This window comes from Eurytemora carolleeae, unplaced genomic scaffold (assembly GCF_000591075.1).
Source record: "Eurytemora carolleeae unplaced genomic scaffold, Eaff_2.0 scaffold414, whole genome shotgun sequence".
Classification (NCBI taxonomy): Eukaryota; Metazoa; Arthropoda; class Copepoda; order Calanoida; family Temoridae; genus Eurytemora; species Eurytemora carolleeae.
The window spans coordinates 72,793-88,633 of NW_019396502.1; the positions used below are offsets into that span (position 1 = coordinate 72,793).

The following is a 15,841-nucleotide window of genomic DNA, read 5'->3' on the forward strand; positions in this document are numbered from 1 at the left end:
ATAAATTCCGGGTCTTTCATGCTGATTATGACAGTAATACAAACTTGAAGTCGTCTTTGGTGCATCATTAATCTTAATTTTTGTCCAGCTTTTTTTTGTGATAAAATAAATGAATGGAAAAAGACTATAACACAATATATTTTGTATGTAATTATAGTAAGCTGAGAGCATTGTGTTGTTATTCAGATAAAGCATGGTTTTACTTTTCTAAAACACAGCATCAACAATTTGCTCAACTAAACCTTTATCTTCCTCTTTATCCTCCTCCTCCTCTTTCTTTTCCTCACCCTCTTCTTTCTTCTCTCCATCTTCATCTTCTTTTTTATCTTCACCACCCACTTCTTCTTCTTTCTTTTCCCCTTCTTCTCTTTCTTTCTTTTCCTCTTTTTCTCCTTCTGCGCCTTCTTCTTTTTCAGCCCCTTCCTCCTGAGCAGAAGGTTCTCCTACCTTATCAGTAGGCTCCTCTGCGGTCTCCTGAACAAGAATGTACACAGTTCAACTGCTTTATTCTAACATTTTAGAAGAACAGTTTAGATTACTTATTTGGGACAAACTATGTATGAAAGTAACGGGAAAAATGTTCCAAGATAAAATGTCACTGGTTAAAAAGTCCTGAGTTTTCGATTTTTGGGACTTTTTCCCCTTTAAAATAGTATGAAAGATATATATAATAGAAATATAAAATAGTAAAGCTCTTAAAAAGATATTCAAAATGGCATGGACTTGTTTCCACAGTTCTTTTTATAGGACCAAATTTTAGGAATTAATTTCCGAAAACATTTTTTCAGAGAGCTTTCTTGATGGTTCTTCAGGAACACTCTCGTCATAATTGATCGTACTTACGTAATGATTGTAACGACTATGATAACCCTAAAGGTAAAAAACTGCTAAATATCGGTAAATGCTAAATTTTGTTAAAATCTGCTAGATTAAATCTCTTTGAGGAGTTATAAGGGTCAAGTACCATTAATGAATTATGCAAATATTAATAAAGCCATGTTTTGAAAAAAACTTGATAACACCTCACATCAAATTATTATTAATGTAAAACTAATTACCATTATCTCACAGTTAGTGTTGAGCAGGGTCAGCTGTTTCTGTACATCAAGAGATACCAGGCCTGTATTCATACAACCCTCCTCCTGTACATAATTATAATTCATGTGAGTACATGATTATCTGATTAGCTGTATCTGTACATCAAGAGATACCTGGCGTGTACTCATACAACCCTGCTTTACATAATTATAATTAATAAGTACATCGCTATATATGTTGCGTCAACAGATACCTGACCTGTTTTCATAAATCCATCTTCCTGCACATGATTATATTCAATGAGTACATGATTAGCTGTTTCTGTACATCAAGAGATACAATGACCTGTATCTCATATATCCCTCCTCCATCAAGAGAAACCTGACCTCTGTACTCATTCAACCCTCTTCCTTTAGATACATACTTATTAAAAAAAAACTTTTATTAAAAGCTCCAATATTTTAAAAATTATTTTTTTTAAAGTTTGCTTCTGCCAACTTTACGATATTTTTATATTGAGAGAAAGTATAAAGGAAAAGCAAACTATTGGATTAAAAACGATAGTTTGGTTCTTTTAGCGTCAAAACTTTTAGTAGTGTCAGGAAATCCAATGTTTAGTATTTTGAAATTTGGACATTTTTTAACTTTGGACAAATTGTAACTTTGGGCATTTTTTATCTCTGGACATTTTGTAACTTAGTAGTTTGTTAGTAAGTAAGGATTAACCCCAACATAGATACAGCTATGAAAAGTTGCATCAATGTTCAAGACCTTGTCAATAATGTTATAGACCAGGTCAAATGTACAAAAGAACCACAAAGTTGTAACTTGGGATATTTTATAAACTTGGACATTTTGTAATTTTGGGCATTTTGTAATTTTGGACATTTTATAACTTTGGACATTTTGTAATTTTGGACATTTTGTTATCTTGGGTGTTTTTTTTTTGTGTTTTGTTTTTGGACGATTTGTAACATTGGGCGTTTTGTTTTTGGGTGATGTGTAATTTTGGGTGTTTTGTTATTGGACTTTTTGTTTTTGGGCGTTTTGTATTCACTCCATTAATTATACATGTAGAACAGCTGTATTTAAGTACGTTACTGGTAACATTTTCATTCTCAATGCCCAAAAAATATTCGGCAATTGTGAAAAGTTTAGATTAAAGTGCTTCAGTTTGCAGTGAAATTAGTGCAGTTTTATGTGTAAAAAATGATTTATTAAATGGCCTTCATGCGCTAAAAAACGCGTCGAAACTGTTTGACACTGATGGCGTCATGCATGATTTCTTTAAAATTAATATGATTACAATTTACAGGCGACATTAGATCAAACACTAACACTTACATGGTTTAGTGATTTATACGCTTAAAAAATGTAACTTTGCGGATTTGGCCCATTAGAAATTGACCAAGGTTTAGTTTTTGCCACAAACTCTGATTTGCTTACCCCTATATCTTTGCAACGCACTGTCTTAGAACGTTGAATTTTCAAACGCTGAATTCTGTCAGATTACATAATCTAAGTTTGAAATAGCAAAGGTTTACATCATCAGGTCACAAAGATATATGGATTGAAAAATTCGAGTTTGTGACAAAGACTCAAATCCTATACCCAGGATTATGCAATTGAATATTACCCTAAGAAGAAGCAGTGCAGACCGGATATCCTGTATATACAGTTTCCCTGGTTCCTCCAGCAGTACATCTACTACTTCCCTGCACAGAGACATCAGCTTCAACAACAAACAAAAACAAAATCGACAAAAAAAAAAAAAAAATCAAATAAATTAATAAGAATTTAAACGAAACATTAAAGAAAAAGGAGAAAACAAAAATACAAACCAAAAAAATAAGGATAGAACTAAAGCAAGAAAAAAAATCAAAAATAAGAAAAAGAACAAGAACAAAAACAAACGCATATAAACAAGAAGGAAAAAAGAATAATTACAAGAGCAAAAAGGAGATCATCAACAAGAAAGAAAACAACAATGACAAGAACAAGAAGAAAAACAAGTTTTGAAGATATATGTCCCTGTTATTTTTAGCATTCTTGAACCAAGGAGATATAAGGCGAAAGATCATCACAGAAAGAGCAATAAACGCCTGAAGGAATACATTTTATTAATAGACCGACAAAATCTGTTTAAGATTTTCTACAACGATATCGATATCGAACATGAATTCGACATCGATCAATACTTATTTTACTTTTATCTGTTGCTTCTAAAAGGAGAAAATGGCTAAACACGAATTATTATTCACAATCTGAAATGCAACTCCATGAATCCGTATGGATCCTACGTTGTTCGGCTTAAGAAGTCCTATCAAGTTGTCATTTTTCATGATTTGGATTGAACAAGTTACTTTATCAACAAACATTTTATACTTGCCTCTGACTTGAATACAAATGAATTTTAATGGTTTCAATTATTCAAATAAAAACTTTTCAATATAAAATAAAATACTTTTGCTTCTAAAGAGAATGTTTTTTTCCGGAAAATGAGGAATAATTCTTTAAACAAATTTTATACCTTTTCGCTCCAGTTATAGAGGAATAGCACATCCCATATATAGAAAATAACAGGATAGGGTAGAACACCAACAAACCCCTCAGATATCCACTTACGAATCTATAAAAAACAATCAGAAATAATTGCTTGCAGATTTAATACAGAAAATAAATTATAATAATAATAATGATAATAATAACAACAATGGTAATAATAATTAGGATAACAAAACAAGCAAATTAAAATGAAGAAAATCTTTTTCTGTTCTGTAAAATTCATTTTAAGAATACCCAAAGATCCAGTTTTCCAAAATGTTCGTGGTCCTTTGGTTTCCATTCTTTCTTCTTCTTCTTCTTTAGTTCGTTCCAGGTTTTTTCTGCTTTGTTTGGATGTTCCTTTATCAGGATTTCAGGAACAATGGAGAACAATAATCCTTTATTTCATAGTTTATATCAGATAAATTACAAGAATTCAAGAATTCAACACATGGATTCTTGCGTTAATTTGACATTTTTTGGACGTTTTCTTAAATTAAAAATTAGATAAGGAAAAGGGAGAATTCAATTAAATTGAATATTTGCCATTTAAATTTATTATTGAAATTCAATTTCTATATGTAAAAATATGTATTTAAAGTTGATCAGAGCTCAAAACTTTAGAAAAGGTGGATATCGAGATCAATGCTTAAACTCCTCTTTTTCGTAATTTCCAGATTAAATAATGCTTGTTCTCCTCTTGTTATTAATCTCCGGATGGGGATTAAGGTTATCACATTCTTAAATTCAGCTCAAGTAAAATAGGATATTCTTTTAAACATTAAGATATAATATACATTACATTTAATATTTTATATATCTTTATATTTTATAATAAAAATTTTTAAGATTTATCCATGACCCGACAGCAATTTTTTGAAGAAAATAGGAATTTGGGAAATTAGCCAGATTCCAAGGTATTTGGGAAGTTTCCCAGATTCCCAGTCATTTGGGGAATTACCGAAATTTCCCAAATTTTTAAAGAAATTTCGAAATTTTTTAGATTTCTTAAACAGATTTTGTGAATATCTCAAATGAATGCAGATATCTGGAAATTCCCAAAATAAATGGGTATTTGGAAAATTTACCAAATTATAGTTAGGGATTTAAGAAATTTCTTACATTTGAAAAATAAACTACCCTTAGACATAAGAAAGTCGGGGTATTCCCCAGATTCATAGGTATTTTGGTAATTTTGCCAGATTCCAAGGCATTTGAGGACTTTCCGAAATTTCCCAAACTCCTGTAGAAATTCGAGGGATGGGATATTTTTAAAATTTTGGAAATATGTCAATTGACTAGATATTTGGGGAATTCCCCAAATGTCTGGGTATTTGGGAAATTTCCCAAATAACTAGGCATTTCAGAAAGGAATTGAGGTTTTGCCACAAACTCAAATCTTCTGATCCCAATATCTTTGCAACCTGATGGTACAAACCTTTGATATTTCAAACTTAGGTTATTTTATCTATAAGTATTAATAGTTTGAAATATCTAAGGTCTATGACGTTGGATTACAAAGATATAAAGATTAGAAAATCAGAGTTTGTGGCAAAAACTCAACTCCTTTCCTATAATTTAGTGAATTTCCAAGACTCCCAGGAATTTGGGATTTCCCCAGATTCCCAGACATTTGGGAAATTTTTAATTTTGTCCATTTTCTTAATTCTATGTTCTAAACTATGTGCCTGAAGCATGAATACTCTGATCAAGTGGTTTAACTACTCCGTTGTACAGCTCTTCATCTACCTTTAGTTCAGCCAGTACCTATAGTTAGTTAGCATTATAGTGTAGAGTACTTCTTTGGTGTTTATACAGGACATTTACCGTACATTGGAGCACATCCAGATTAAGCAACGGCCTTACAACCTTAATTGTGCACTTTAACACTGTCAAAAACAGCTTTTGGTCTACACATTCACTGTACTATTCGGAAACTCATATGTATTTTTGGTTTGTTAAAGCGAGGTTTACTGAGTCCTCTTCGGTCAAGAGCCAGAAATCCAACCAATCACGATAGTACCAATCAAACTTTTCGCTTAGGAAGTGCATCTTACTATTTGTTTTACCTTAAAGGGACTGTAGGCGTAATTTCAATTGTGACACTCCATGCAAAGATGGCATTGTCCGATTTACAACGGTTTAAAGAAACAAAAACATTGATATTTTATTCATACTTGATCAGACAAAGCTTTTAGGGGTACAGTTGTGAATCGGGCATTGCCTTTGCGGAGGGTCATTTGAAATTATGCTTTACAGGATACAGAAGATTGGGGTTACCTTGTTATCGACATGACTGACATCTTTGTAGGATAGAGAAGCATGTCTACAGTAATATTTACCTTGTCTTCACTTTGCGACCTGAATAAACCCGTAATAGGATAGAGGAGCATGTATTCAGCATTCTTGATTATACCTTTAAGAATAGAGAAGCATGTCTATGCACGGTCTACGACCTGCCTAATACCTTTAAAGCAACGAGGAGCATGTCTTTACCTTGTCAGCGACCTGACTGACATCCTTGAAAGATAGAGGCGCATGTCTACAGAATTTCTCGAGAAAAGACGAAATTTCAATCATCTGTTTCTCTTCGTTCTCTCTAGTCTCTTCACCCTAAACCAAACCTTACTCTTCATATATGAAAAAAACCTAAAAACAATCTGACAATCTTAAATTCTAACATATTCAAACAAGTTGTACAGTTTTATTCCGTAACATTAAGAGATTTAATCAGAAAAAATATACAATGGATATTTTCTAAATTCTCTTTTTTTAAAATTCGTTATCTAAGCTATATTGCAAATTTAAGATAAAAGTCGTGTATAAAAAGTGTAAAATATTCCTTCTGGAGAATTTAAAGTATGCATCCTTTTTAAAATTTTGTAATTTCCTGCCGTTTCATGATTTACTTTAACCACCAGTAAGATATGTATTTAAATATTTAATCTGTCTCTTTAATGTTTGATAATTGCTGGTTTGTACTTTAACAGCGATGGTTTTATCTTCATTTTATATTGAACTATGTAGTAAGTTTAGTGAGTGTAGTTGGGTAACTTTGTTTTATTACTAATTTCAATTTTAGTATTGAATTTACAACTTGGATCTCGGATCTTCATACATTTTATTCTTTTTCCTTTACCATAGCACTAGGAAACTAGATTTTTATTAAATATATGTAAAGTGAAGGATAAATCAAATGAAGGGCAAATGAAATACACGACAATAAAGTGTAGGATTAATTGAAAGCAGGACAAATGAAGTGAAGGACATATAGAGTGCAGGACAAATAAAGTGAAGGACAAATACAGTGCAGGACAAATGAAGTGCAGGACAAATGAAGTCAAGGACAAATACAGTGCAGGACAAATGAAGTGCAGGACAAATGAAGTGAAGGAAAAATGAGGTGCAGGACAAATGAAGTGCAGGACAAATGAAGTAAAGGACATATAGAGTGCAGGACAAATGAAGTGCAGGACAAATGAAGTGAAGAACACATAGGGTGCAGGACAAATGAAGTGCAGGACAAATGAAGTGCAGGACAAATGAAGTGAAGGACATATAGAGTGCAGGACAAATGAAGTGAAGGACAAATACAGTGCAGGACAAATGAAGTGCAGGACAATAAAGTGTAGGATTGATTAAGAGCAAGACAAATGAAGTACAGGACAAATGAAGTGAAGGACAAATAGGGTGCAGGACAAATGAAGTGCAGGACAATAAAGTGCAAGATTAATTAAGTGCAGAAAAAATAAAGTGCAGGACAGATAAAGTGCAGGACAAATAAAGTGCAGAACCAATAAAGTGCAGGACAGATAAAGTGCAGGACAAATAAAGTGCAGGACCAATAAAGTGCAGGGCAAATAAAGTGCAGGAAAAATAAAGTGAAGGACAATAAAATAAAGTGCAGGACAAAGACAGTGTAAGACAAATAAAAATTAGGAAAAATGAGGCGCAGGACACATGAAGCGTAGGACAAGTTAAGTTTAATATTTTAATGCTTAAATTTAGAATGATATTAAGCGCCCGACGGCCAATAAACTGTGGATTGTGGAAAAAACGTGATGTAGGACAATTATTCCAAGGACAACCTTAGATTAGAATATAATTCTATTCCAAAGACAACCTTAGCTTAGATTAGAATATAATTCTATTCCAAGGACAACCTTAGATTAGAATATAATTCTATTCCAAGGACAACCTTAGCTTAGATTAGAATATAATTCTATTCCAAGGACAACCTTAGATTAGAATATAATTCTATTCCAAGGACAACCTTAGATTAGAATATAATTCTATTCCAAGGACAACCTTAGATTAGAATATAATTCTATTCCAAGGACAACCTTAGATTAGAATATAATTCTATTCTAAGGAAAATAACTTAAAGTGTGAGAATTATTTTTAAAGTGTCTTAAGTCTCAATCTTGTCAAGGTTTGTTCCTTTTCATAAAGAATTTGGAATGGTAGAGCCCAATATATCTGGGCGTTGGTGTACTCCTTGTCCACAACGTTGAGGATGTTGATGATGTGGGCGGTCTGCAGCATGTGGGTGTCCTACCAGTCAACCAGACATATATCAGGCAGTTTCTAATGCAGGGACAATGGAATTTAACTCAACAAAGCTAGAAACTTCTTAATAAACGGAAAAAAATTCAACATTGACCTTTTCAAAGAATAGTTTTGCATAAGTTTTAGTTCTTTATAACTAATTTTGCCTATTTATGCAAGTTGTGTAGCATGCTAAAACTGTAACAGGTAAGACAGGTTTAATTTTGCTTTTTAGAATGATTTTTTAAACAGAAACCGACTAAGGAATAGAGTCTTTGCCGCATTAGATTTTTCAAACTTTAAGTTAAAAAAATCTAAGTTTAAAATATAAAAACTTTTGCACCATCAGGTTGCAAAGATATAAGGATTAGAAAATTGAGTGTGTGGCAAATAAGATAAAAAGAATTGTATACATTTTCTATAGTCGTCTTTCATGTCTTAATCATAACCCTGTACTTTATATTGTAAATCAGTTTATATATTTAATATGTTGGTTCCTCTGAATATGTTTTGAGAATATTATTACTGTGATAGGTATCTATAACAGCACTGTATATATTCTTGTAATCTGAACTCTGAACTGCTCGCTGTGTTCCACCCTTCAGCTTCTTCTTTATCTCAGCCTAGATAAACACTACAGTTAATAATAATTTAATAACAATAAAAATTTTGGTTTTGTAAAGGCCTTACAGTTTTCTGAAACTGTTTATACCAGCTTCAGGAAAGGTTCGTAATGCATTTCCCACTATAGTTTCAGGAGAAGTAAATATTTCCTTTTACGGTTTAGCCCTGATATAAGGATCCATCTCTAATTGGATGATGAGATAGATAGAAAGATAGATGTTACCACCATGCAATTTCTGTTGGTTCAGAATAGACACTAAACACAAGGCTGAACCCTGATTGGATTACAATTGTGTTCCGAAACCACATTAATCCGGGAGAGATTAGAAACCCTATTTACAAAACAATGAAATAATGTCTTCTTTATTGCTTTCTAATTTAAGTTATGTGTTGTTATAATTCAAATTTCTAGTCATATCTCAGTTATATCAAATGTTAACAAGGATGTTTCTCTCTTAAAAAGAATGAATCACGACAACAAACTTTTCACAGTTTTTACATATCACGATAAATTGGAAATCGAAAAATTGAATTTTTTATTTAATTTTGAATTTTTAGGCCTTGTCTACTGTTTTATGCTTGATGGGAAAACAATTTATTTAATAAAAAAACATAATCTTTGAAAGATAAAAACAAGTTAAAAATTTTTAATATATTTCTGATCTAGAACTTTTCAAGTTCATTTTATTTGTAATCAAATCTTTGTTTAGCTTTAACTAAAAGATCCTCCAGCCAACTTAATGAAATTATTTAAACCAAGAAGTTTTTTTTGTATAATATATTGTATCGTTAACGTATAACAACTGATAGTATTTACAGTACATAGCAGCTTATTCAAAATATATTCAAAATTAACCCTTAATGGTCCGGCTGTGAACTAATATAGTTTCTGTAATTATCCTGAGCTGGGAACTTCAGAATGGTGGATATCTGGATGAATGCTTAATCCTCTCTTTTTGCTAATCTCGAGACTAACAAAATCTCGAGATTATGTTTGTCTCGAGACTAAATATTTAGATCAACAAGTTTGATTCTAATAACGCCAGATTTGCTCGTGTTCATGACTAGAAGGGCATTCACTTAATTTCTCACCCATTTCTTTATGGTTAAATTGGTTAAAAAAGAATCTTAAAGGTATTATAAAATATTTTTCTTCACCGATATCTACAAAATGGCTGCCAACAAATTCTTAATTTTTTAGCAAATGTGGATTTCTCTCATGGAATAGAATTTATTTTCAAGGCTGTCATTGGTCAATACAATTTACAAACTATATTGCTGCACTCTCATTGGAGAAAACAATGTAAGGATATCCAAAGAGAGAAAAAAAGAGTGTATTAAGGACTAATCCATATCCATAGTGGATATTCGGATAAAATAGTTGGGATTAAAGGTTATCCATTCTAAAGTTTCCAGCTCTGATGAATTATGATTTAAACGGAGAAAGTTTACACTTCAGTAGTGAATCAAAATACCAGGTTTCTGTCACCCCTAGACTTTAAACTAGATCACGGATTTTATGGAATAAATTAAGGCATTCAAAACTATTCACCGACTGTCATGTTTCGTGGGACACCCTGTACATCCCACAACTCTAAACTTAAACTACAAATATCCTACACCCCTAGATTTTAATTCAAATATCCGTCACCCCTAAACCCAAACTACAAATATCCTACACCCCTAGATTTTAATTCAAATATCCGTCACCCCTAAACCCAAACTACAAATATCCTACACCCCTAAACCCAAACTACAAATATCCTACACCCCTAAACCATAACTGCAAATATCCTACACCCCTAGATTTTAATTCAAATATCCGTCACCCCTAAACCCAAACTAAAAATATCCTACACCCCTAAACCATAACTGCAAATATCCTACACTTCTAAACTTAAACTTTAAATATCTTACACCCCTAAACTTAAACTACAAATATCCTACACCCCTAAACTTAAACTACAAATATCCTACACCCCTAAACTTAAACTACAAATATCCTACACCCCTAAACTTAAACTACAAATATCCTACAGCCCTAAACTTAAACTGAAAATATCCTACACCCTTAAACTTAAAATCCAAATATCCTACACCCCTAAACTTAAAATCCAAATATTCTAGACTTCTAAATTTAAACTCCAAATATCCGTCACCCCTAAGCCTAAACTCCAAATATCCTACACTTCTAAACTTAAATTACAAACATTTCACAAAAAAAAATTTTAAATCACTTTAAAAAGGATGAACAACCAATATCTAAAACACAAGGTTGTAAAACTTCCTTTCTGAAAGAATCTGTCATCAAGGAAACTGTTTTTATAAATTGTTTTCTCGCCAAGTAAAAACAACTTGAGCACTAATGAGCAGAGACAGGGGTGAACATAGTTCATTAATTCATTTGTTTAATTTACAAAAAAAAGATTTTTATTCCCAAAAAAGTTGAATTTTAAGTTCTAAATCACGGTGGCCCAAGTATACTATTAATTTGCGTTGAAAATGTTGTTTTACTGGGTCCGAAAATAAATTATTTTTCATATTTTGAGTTTCAGCTTTTTCTTGCAACAAATGTAAAGCATATATCTTTGCAATCTGATGATTTAAACCTTTCAAATTTATAAAATCAAATCAAATCAAATCAAATCCAATATATATTGCACGAAGAATTTGAGTTTATTAGGAGACTTTTTCAGTAAATGTTTAGTTTTGGCTCAGTTTTTCCTTCTGACTGGATAACTATACTTTAGACCAAATCCAACAAATTGAATTTTTTAGATTTTCTGACATCGGAAACACAAATGATAAGAAACGTCTCGCCAAACTTTATTTCTTTTTAACCTGCAATATTGTAAACCTTTGATATCTCCAACTGAATCTCCAATTTGAATTAGAATTTATAATTTGAAATATCAAAGGTCAATAACAAGATCACAATGGAAAATAAAAAATCAGAAAATTCGAGTTTGAGGTTAGTAATTAATTTTCCAGCAAAGAAATCATGAGTCTTTGCCACAAATTGAGATTTACTAAAATCCCTATATCTTTGCAACCTGGTGTCATAGAATTCAGGGATATTTATAACAATGAATGGTATGCACCATCAGGATGCAAAGATATAGGAATCAGAAAATATGAGTTTGTGGCAAAGATTCGATTTCTTTGTGACCTTGAAATCTCGTGCAGCTTTCTTTTTCGATTTTTTCTTCCCCGTATCCTTCTCCTCACTCTCACCGATAAATCCTTCCCAGAAAAACTTCCTAAGCAAGGATCAAAAACTAAAACTTAAAAAACCTAAATAAAATAGAATGGATTTGTTACTTTTATGATAGTTAAATTGCGTGGAAAAGTATTTTACGGAATATATTTTACAAAGGAATTGAGTCTTTGCCCCAAACTCTGATATATAAACAATCAAAGTTTGAAATATCAAAGGTTTGCATAACTGGTTGTAGATATAATAGGTATTAGAAAGCAATTGAGTTTTTGCCTCAATCTCGCATTTTCTAACCCCTTTATCTTTGCAACCTGATGATGCAAACCTTTGATATTTCACACTTAGACTATTTGATCTAACAGAATTAATAGTTTGAAATATCAAAGGTCTAGGAAAACAGGTTGCAAAATAATTGGAATTAGAAAGTCAGAGTTTGTTGCAAAAACTCAATTAGAATGGGATTTTTTGCAAAGACTCAATTCCTTTGAAAGAAATTCCAAATCATGCAGATGTCTAATTCGGAATATATTGAGTTCTGCCTCTAAAGAGTTTTTTGGGGCTGGCTCTATTTTGTATATGAAAAATACATGCATATAATGTATCATGTAAAATATATGAATAGTGTACATGTAAAATATTTGAATAATGTATCATGTAAAATATATGAATGATGTACATGTAAAATATATGAATAATGTATCATGTAAAATATTTGAATAATGTATATGTAAAATATATGAATAATGTATCATATAAAATATAAAAATGTATATGTAAAATATATGAATAATGTATATGTAAAATATATGAATACTGTACATGTAAAATATTTGAATAATGTATAATGTAAAATATATGAATAGTGTATATGTAAAATAGATGTATAGTGTAAAATGTAAAATAGATGTATAAAATAAGTGCCAAAGAATAGATGGTGGGAAAAATTATTCTTGTAGAATATGTAAATTTATCTTTTCTTTTCAGCTTTCTTACATCACACAGTATTTGTCAAGCAAATTTGTTAAAAATCATATGTAAAATCAGTCTCCTAAGAAAGGTTAACAATTTATTATTATTTTCTCATCTTTTAAAGTCAAAATTCAGAACATAAAGAATCTCTGTTGTTGCTTTCAACTTTTAACACGTGGGAAATGTCAGATTACCGCGGATTACATATAAAAGCAAAAAGAAAATGAAATCTGAAGAAAACAATGGAATTCAAGGTAGTTACTAGGAGGTCAAAAATGAAGATATGAGATTATTTAACGATGGCTTTTTGACAGCTTTCCTCTGTTTTAATTCCAAGAAGGGCAAAAAAGCTGTAGCAAGAGTCGATTCAAAAGATGTTTCATATTTCAGCAATAACTATGATTCAGCAGATGTTTCATATTTCAACAATAACTATGATTCAGCTGATGTTTAATATTTCAACTATAACTATGATTCAGACATTCCACCATGTCTCCCAACACCAAAACTCAAACATTGGCAAACTTACATACACAGGGTATAAATAAAAGAATCCGACTATATTAAATGGCGCAGAGAGATATTAGTTTTGATATTATTTGTTTTCTAAAGGCGCCAAAAGATGGTTTAAACAGCAGGGAGTAAGAAAACATTACAAAGAGAAATGACATTTGCCATTTACAACAATCCTTAACCGACTTTATTTTTATAAAAATTGTGTTATTTTTATTAATATACAGCGTGAATATAGAATATGTTTATATTAAGAACCAGATGTTTTCTCAGTTGCAACAATTACAAAATCGCGACATTTCTTAATAAAAGGATGAACAAAGACGACTCTCATTCAAATTTTTTTCGGTTCTCTCTGCATGAAATACTAGAAAGGGAAGAAATAGGAAAGGATTGAAGAAGTTGAGCAGCTAGGTTAAGGTGAAAGAATAACCCTCTCAATATTTTCTATATGTTGTCAATACAAGACATCTTCTATAAACTATCGGAAAGACTTCTGTTCTACAAAATATATTCTTACTTTCGTTTCTCCGGGTTCCTGGTTTCCTGGCCTAAAATTTGTTCGGGTTCCTGGTTTCCTAGTTTAGGATTTCTTCGGGTTTCTAATTTCTTTGTTTCGGAATTTTCTGTGTTCCTAGTTTCCTGGCTAAGGATTTATCCAGGTTCCTGTTTTAGGATTTCTCCTGGATTTCTGGTTTCCTGTTTCATGATCTTTCCGGACTCCTGGTTTAAGATTTCTTCGGGTTCCTGGTTTCCAAGTTTAGGATTTCTCTGGGTTTCTAATTTCTTGGTTTAGGATTTTTCTGTGTTCCTAGTTTCCTTGCTTAGGACTTCTACAGGTTCCTGGTTTTCTGTTTAAGGATTTCTCCGGGTTCCTGGTTTTTTAGTTCAGGATTTCTCCGGGTTTTGGTTTCCTGTTTAAGGATTTCTCCGGGTTCCGGGCTTTCTTGTTCAGACTTTCTCCTGGTTTAGGATGTCCACGGGTTCCTGATTTCCTGGTTAAGGATTTCTTCGGGTTTCTTGGGTTCTCCAGGTTCTCTTTTTTTGTTTTTTTTCTCTCAGATAATTTTCATAATTATTAGAGGTTTCTTTTCTCTTCCTTAGACCAGTCAACCTGCGGGTTATATTTCAATATTTCAATTCATGTATCTCCTTCTATTTTCCTAATTTCTTCTTCTTGGAAAACCTGAAAACTAGTTCAACTTTCTGTTCTAACTACTTCTCACAGTTACTTACGTATAGTTCTCTAGTTCTTCTTGTCAGTGGTGTTTCTTTATTGCCCTTCTGATAGTTTTCTTTCCCTCCGTATTTCCTTCTTTATCTAATATCTATCTAGGGTCTCACTATGTATCGACAAGATAATGTATCCTATATCTCAACCCTAAAATGTATTCTGGATTTAGAGAATACAAAACGAAGTGTTGGGGGTTTATTTTATATAGCCAGGGTTTCAGCTTTTAAAGTAAAAATGTTAAAAATCCAATATTTTCCCTAGAATTTGAAAAACTAATTTACGACTATTAAAAAGTTTTAAAAGTTTGAGATAAAAAACTAAAAAGCTAAAAACCTAGATATATATTATTCTTCCGAATTTTCCTAATCTAATTTTTACCGACAAATCTAAAACTCTTTTCGAATTTTCCTTATTTGATCTATAAACTACTGCTTAGGGTTAAGTAGGTTCGGGTAGGTTTATGTAGATTCGGGTAGGTTCAGTTATGTTCAGGTAGGCTCAGGTAGGTTTTGGTAGATTCAGGAAGTTTTAGGTAGGTTCAGGAATGTTCAGGTAGGTTCAGGTAGGTTCAGGTAGGTTCAGGTAGGTTTAGGTAGGCTCTTGTAGGGTTAGGCAGGTTCAGGTAGGTTCAGGTAGGTTCAGGTAGGGTTAGGTAGGTTCAGGCGATAGTAAAATCAAAGATATTAAATGAAGGTATTCCAAAAATATTGTCAGTTAAAAGTTTCTAAAATTATATTTGATCTGAGATCAGAATATTTGTTTACAACACGAACTCTATTGTAGAGAAACTAATTCCACTTAATCTTTATTGGTCCTTATATACTCAGCCTAATCTTTACTCAAATCATTCAACAATAAAGAACTATCGACAATTTGAAAATAAAATCAGCAAGATATATTTCACAGTTTTAAGTTTGTTTATTCTTTAATGTTTGACATTTTTTTATCTTGCTACACAAAAAAATATACAGGCTCCTTCTTAAAGGATCCTCTCTTTTTCTAAAAATCGAAACTAACCTAATCTTGTATTTGTATACTGAAAAGTGTATAAAATTCAACCAATCAGAGTCGCATATATGAAGGCGATAAATTTGAAATTTTCATTTCCATTTCAGATTATATACAGAAACGGGAGGGACTCTCTCAATTAAAAA

At 31.8% G+C, this 15,841-nt stretch overlaps 1 protein-coding gene across 1 annotated transcript in view; it reads right to left on the reverse strand.

The window, feature by feature from the left end:
• Positions 1-207: 207 nt before the first annotated feature.
• The window catches only part of LOC111704471 (uncharacterized), a 29,719-nt gene continuing 14,085 nt past the window's right edge, over positions 208-15,841 (reverse strand). The window contains exons 10-20 of the mRNA XM_023476711.1: positions 11,924-12,014; positions 8,628-8,753; positions 8,023-8,136; positions 6,079-6,195; positions 5,271-5,349; positions 3,838-3,980; positions 3,569-3,667; positions 3,070-3,140; positions 2,675-2,753; positions 1,059-1,142; positions 208-474 (exon numbers count right to left, since the gene is read on the reverse strand). Of these exons, the coding sequence (XP_023332479.1) occupies positions 208-474; positions 1,059-1,142; positions 2,675-2,753; positions 3,070-3,140; positions 3,569-3,667; positions 3,838-3,980; positions 5,271-5,349; positions 6,079-6,195; positions 8,023-8,136; positions 8,628-8,753; positions 11,924-12,014 (1,270 nt within the window). The remainder of the gene's footprint in view (positions 475-1,058; positions 1,143-2,674; positions 2,754-3,069; positions 3,141-3,568; positions 3,668-3,837; positions 3,981-5,270; positions 5,350-6,078; positions 6,196-8,022; positions 8,137-8,627; positions 8,754-11,923; positions 12,015-15,841) is intronic.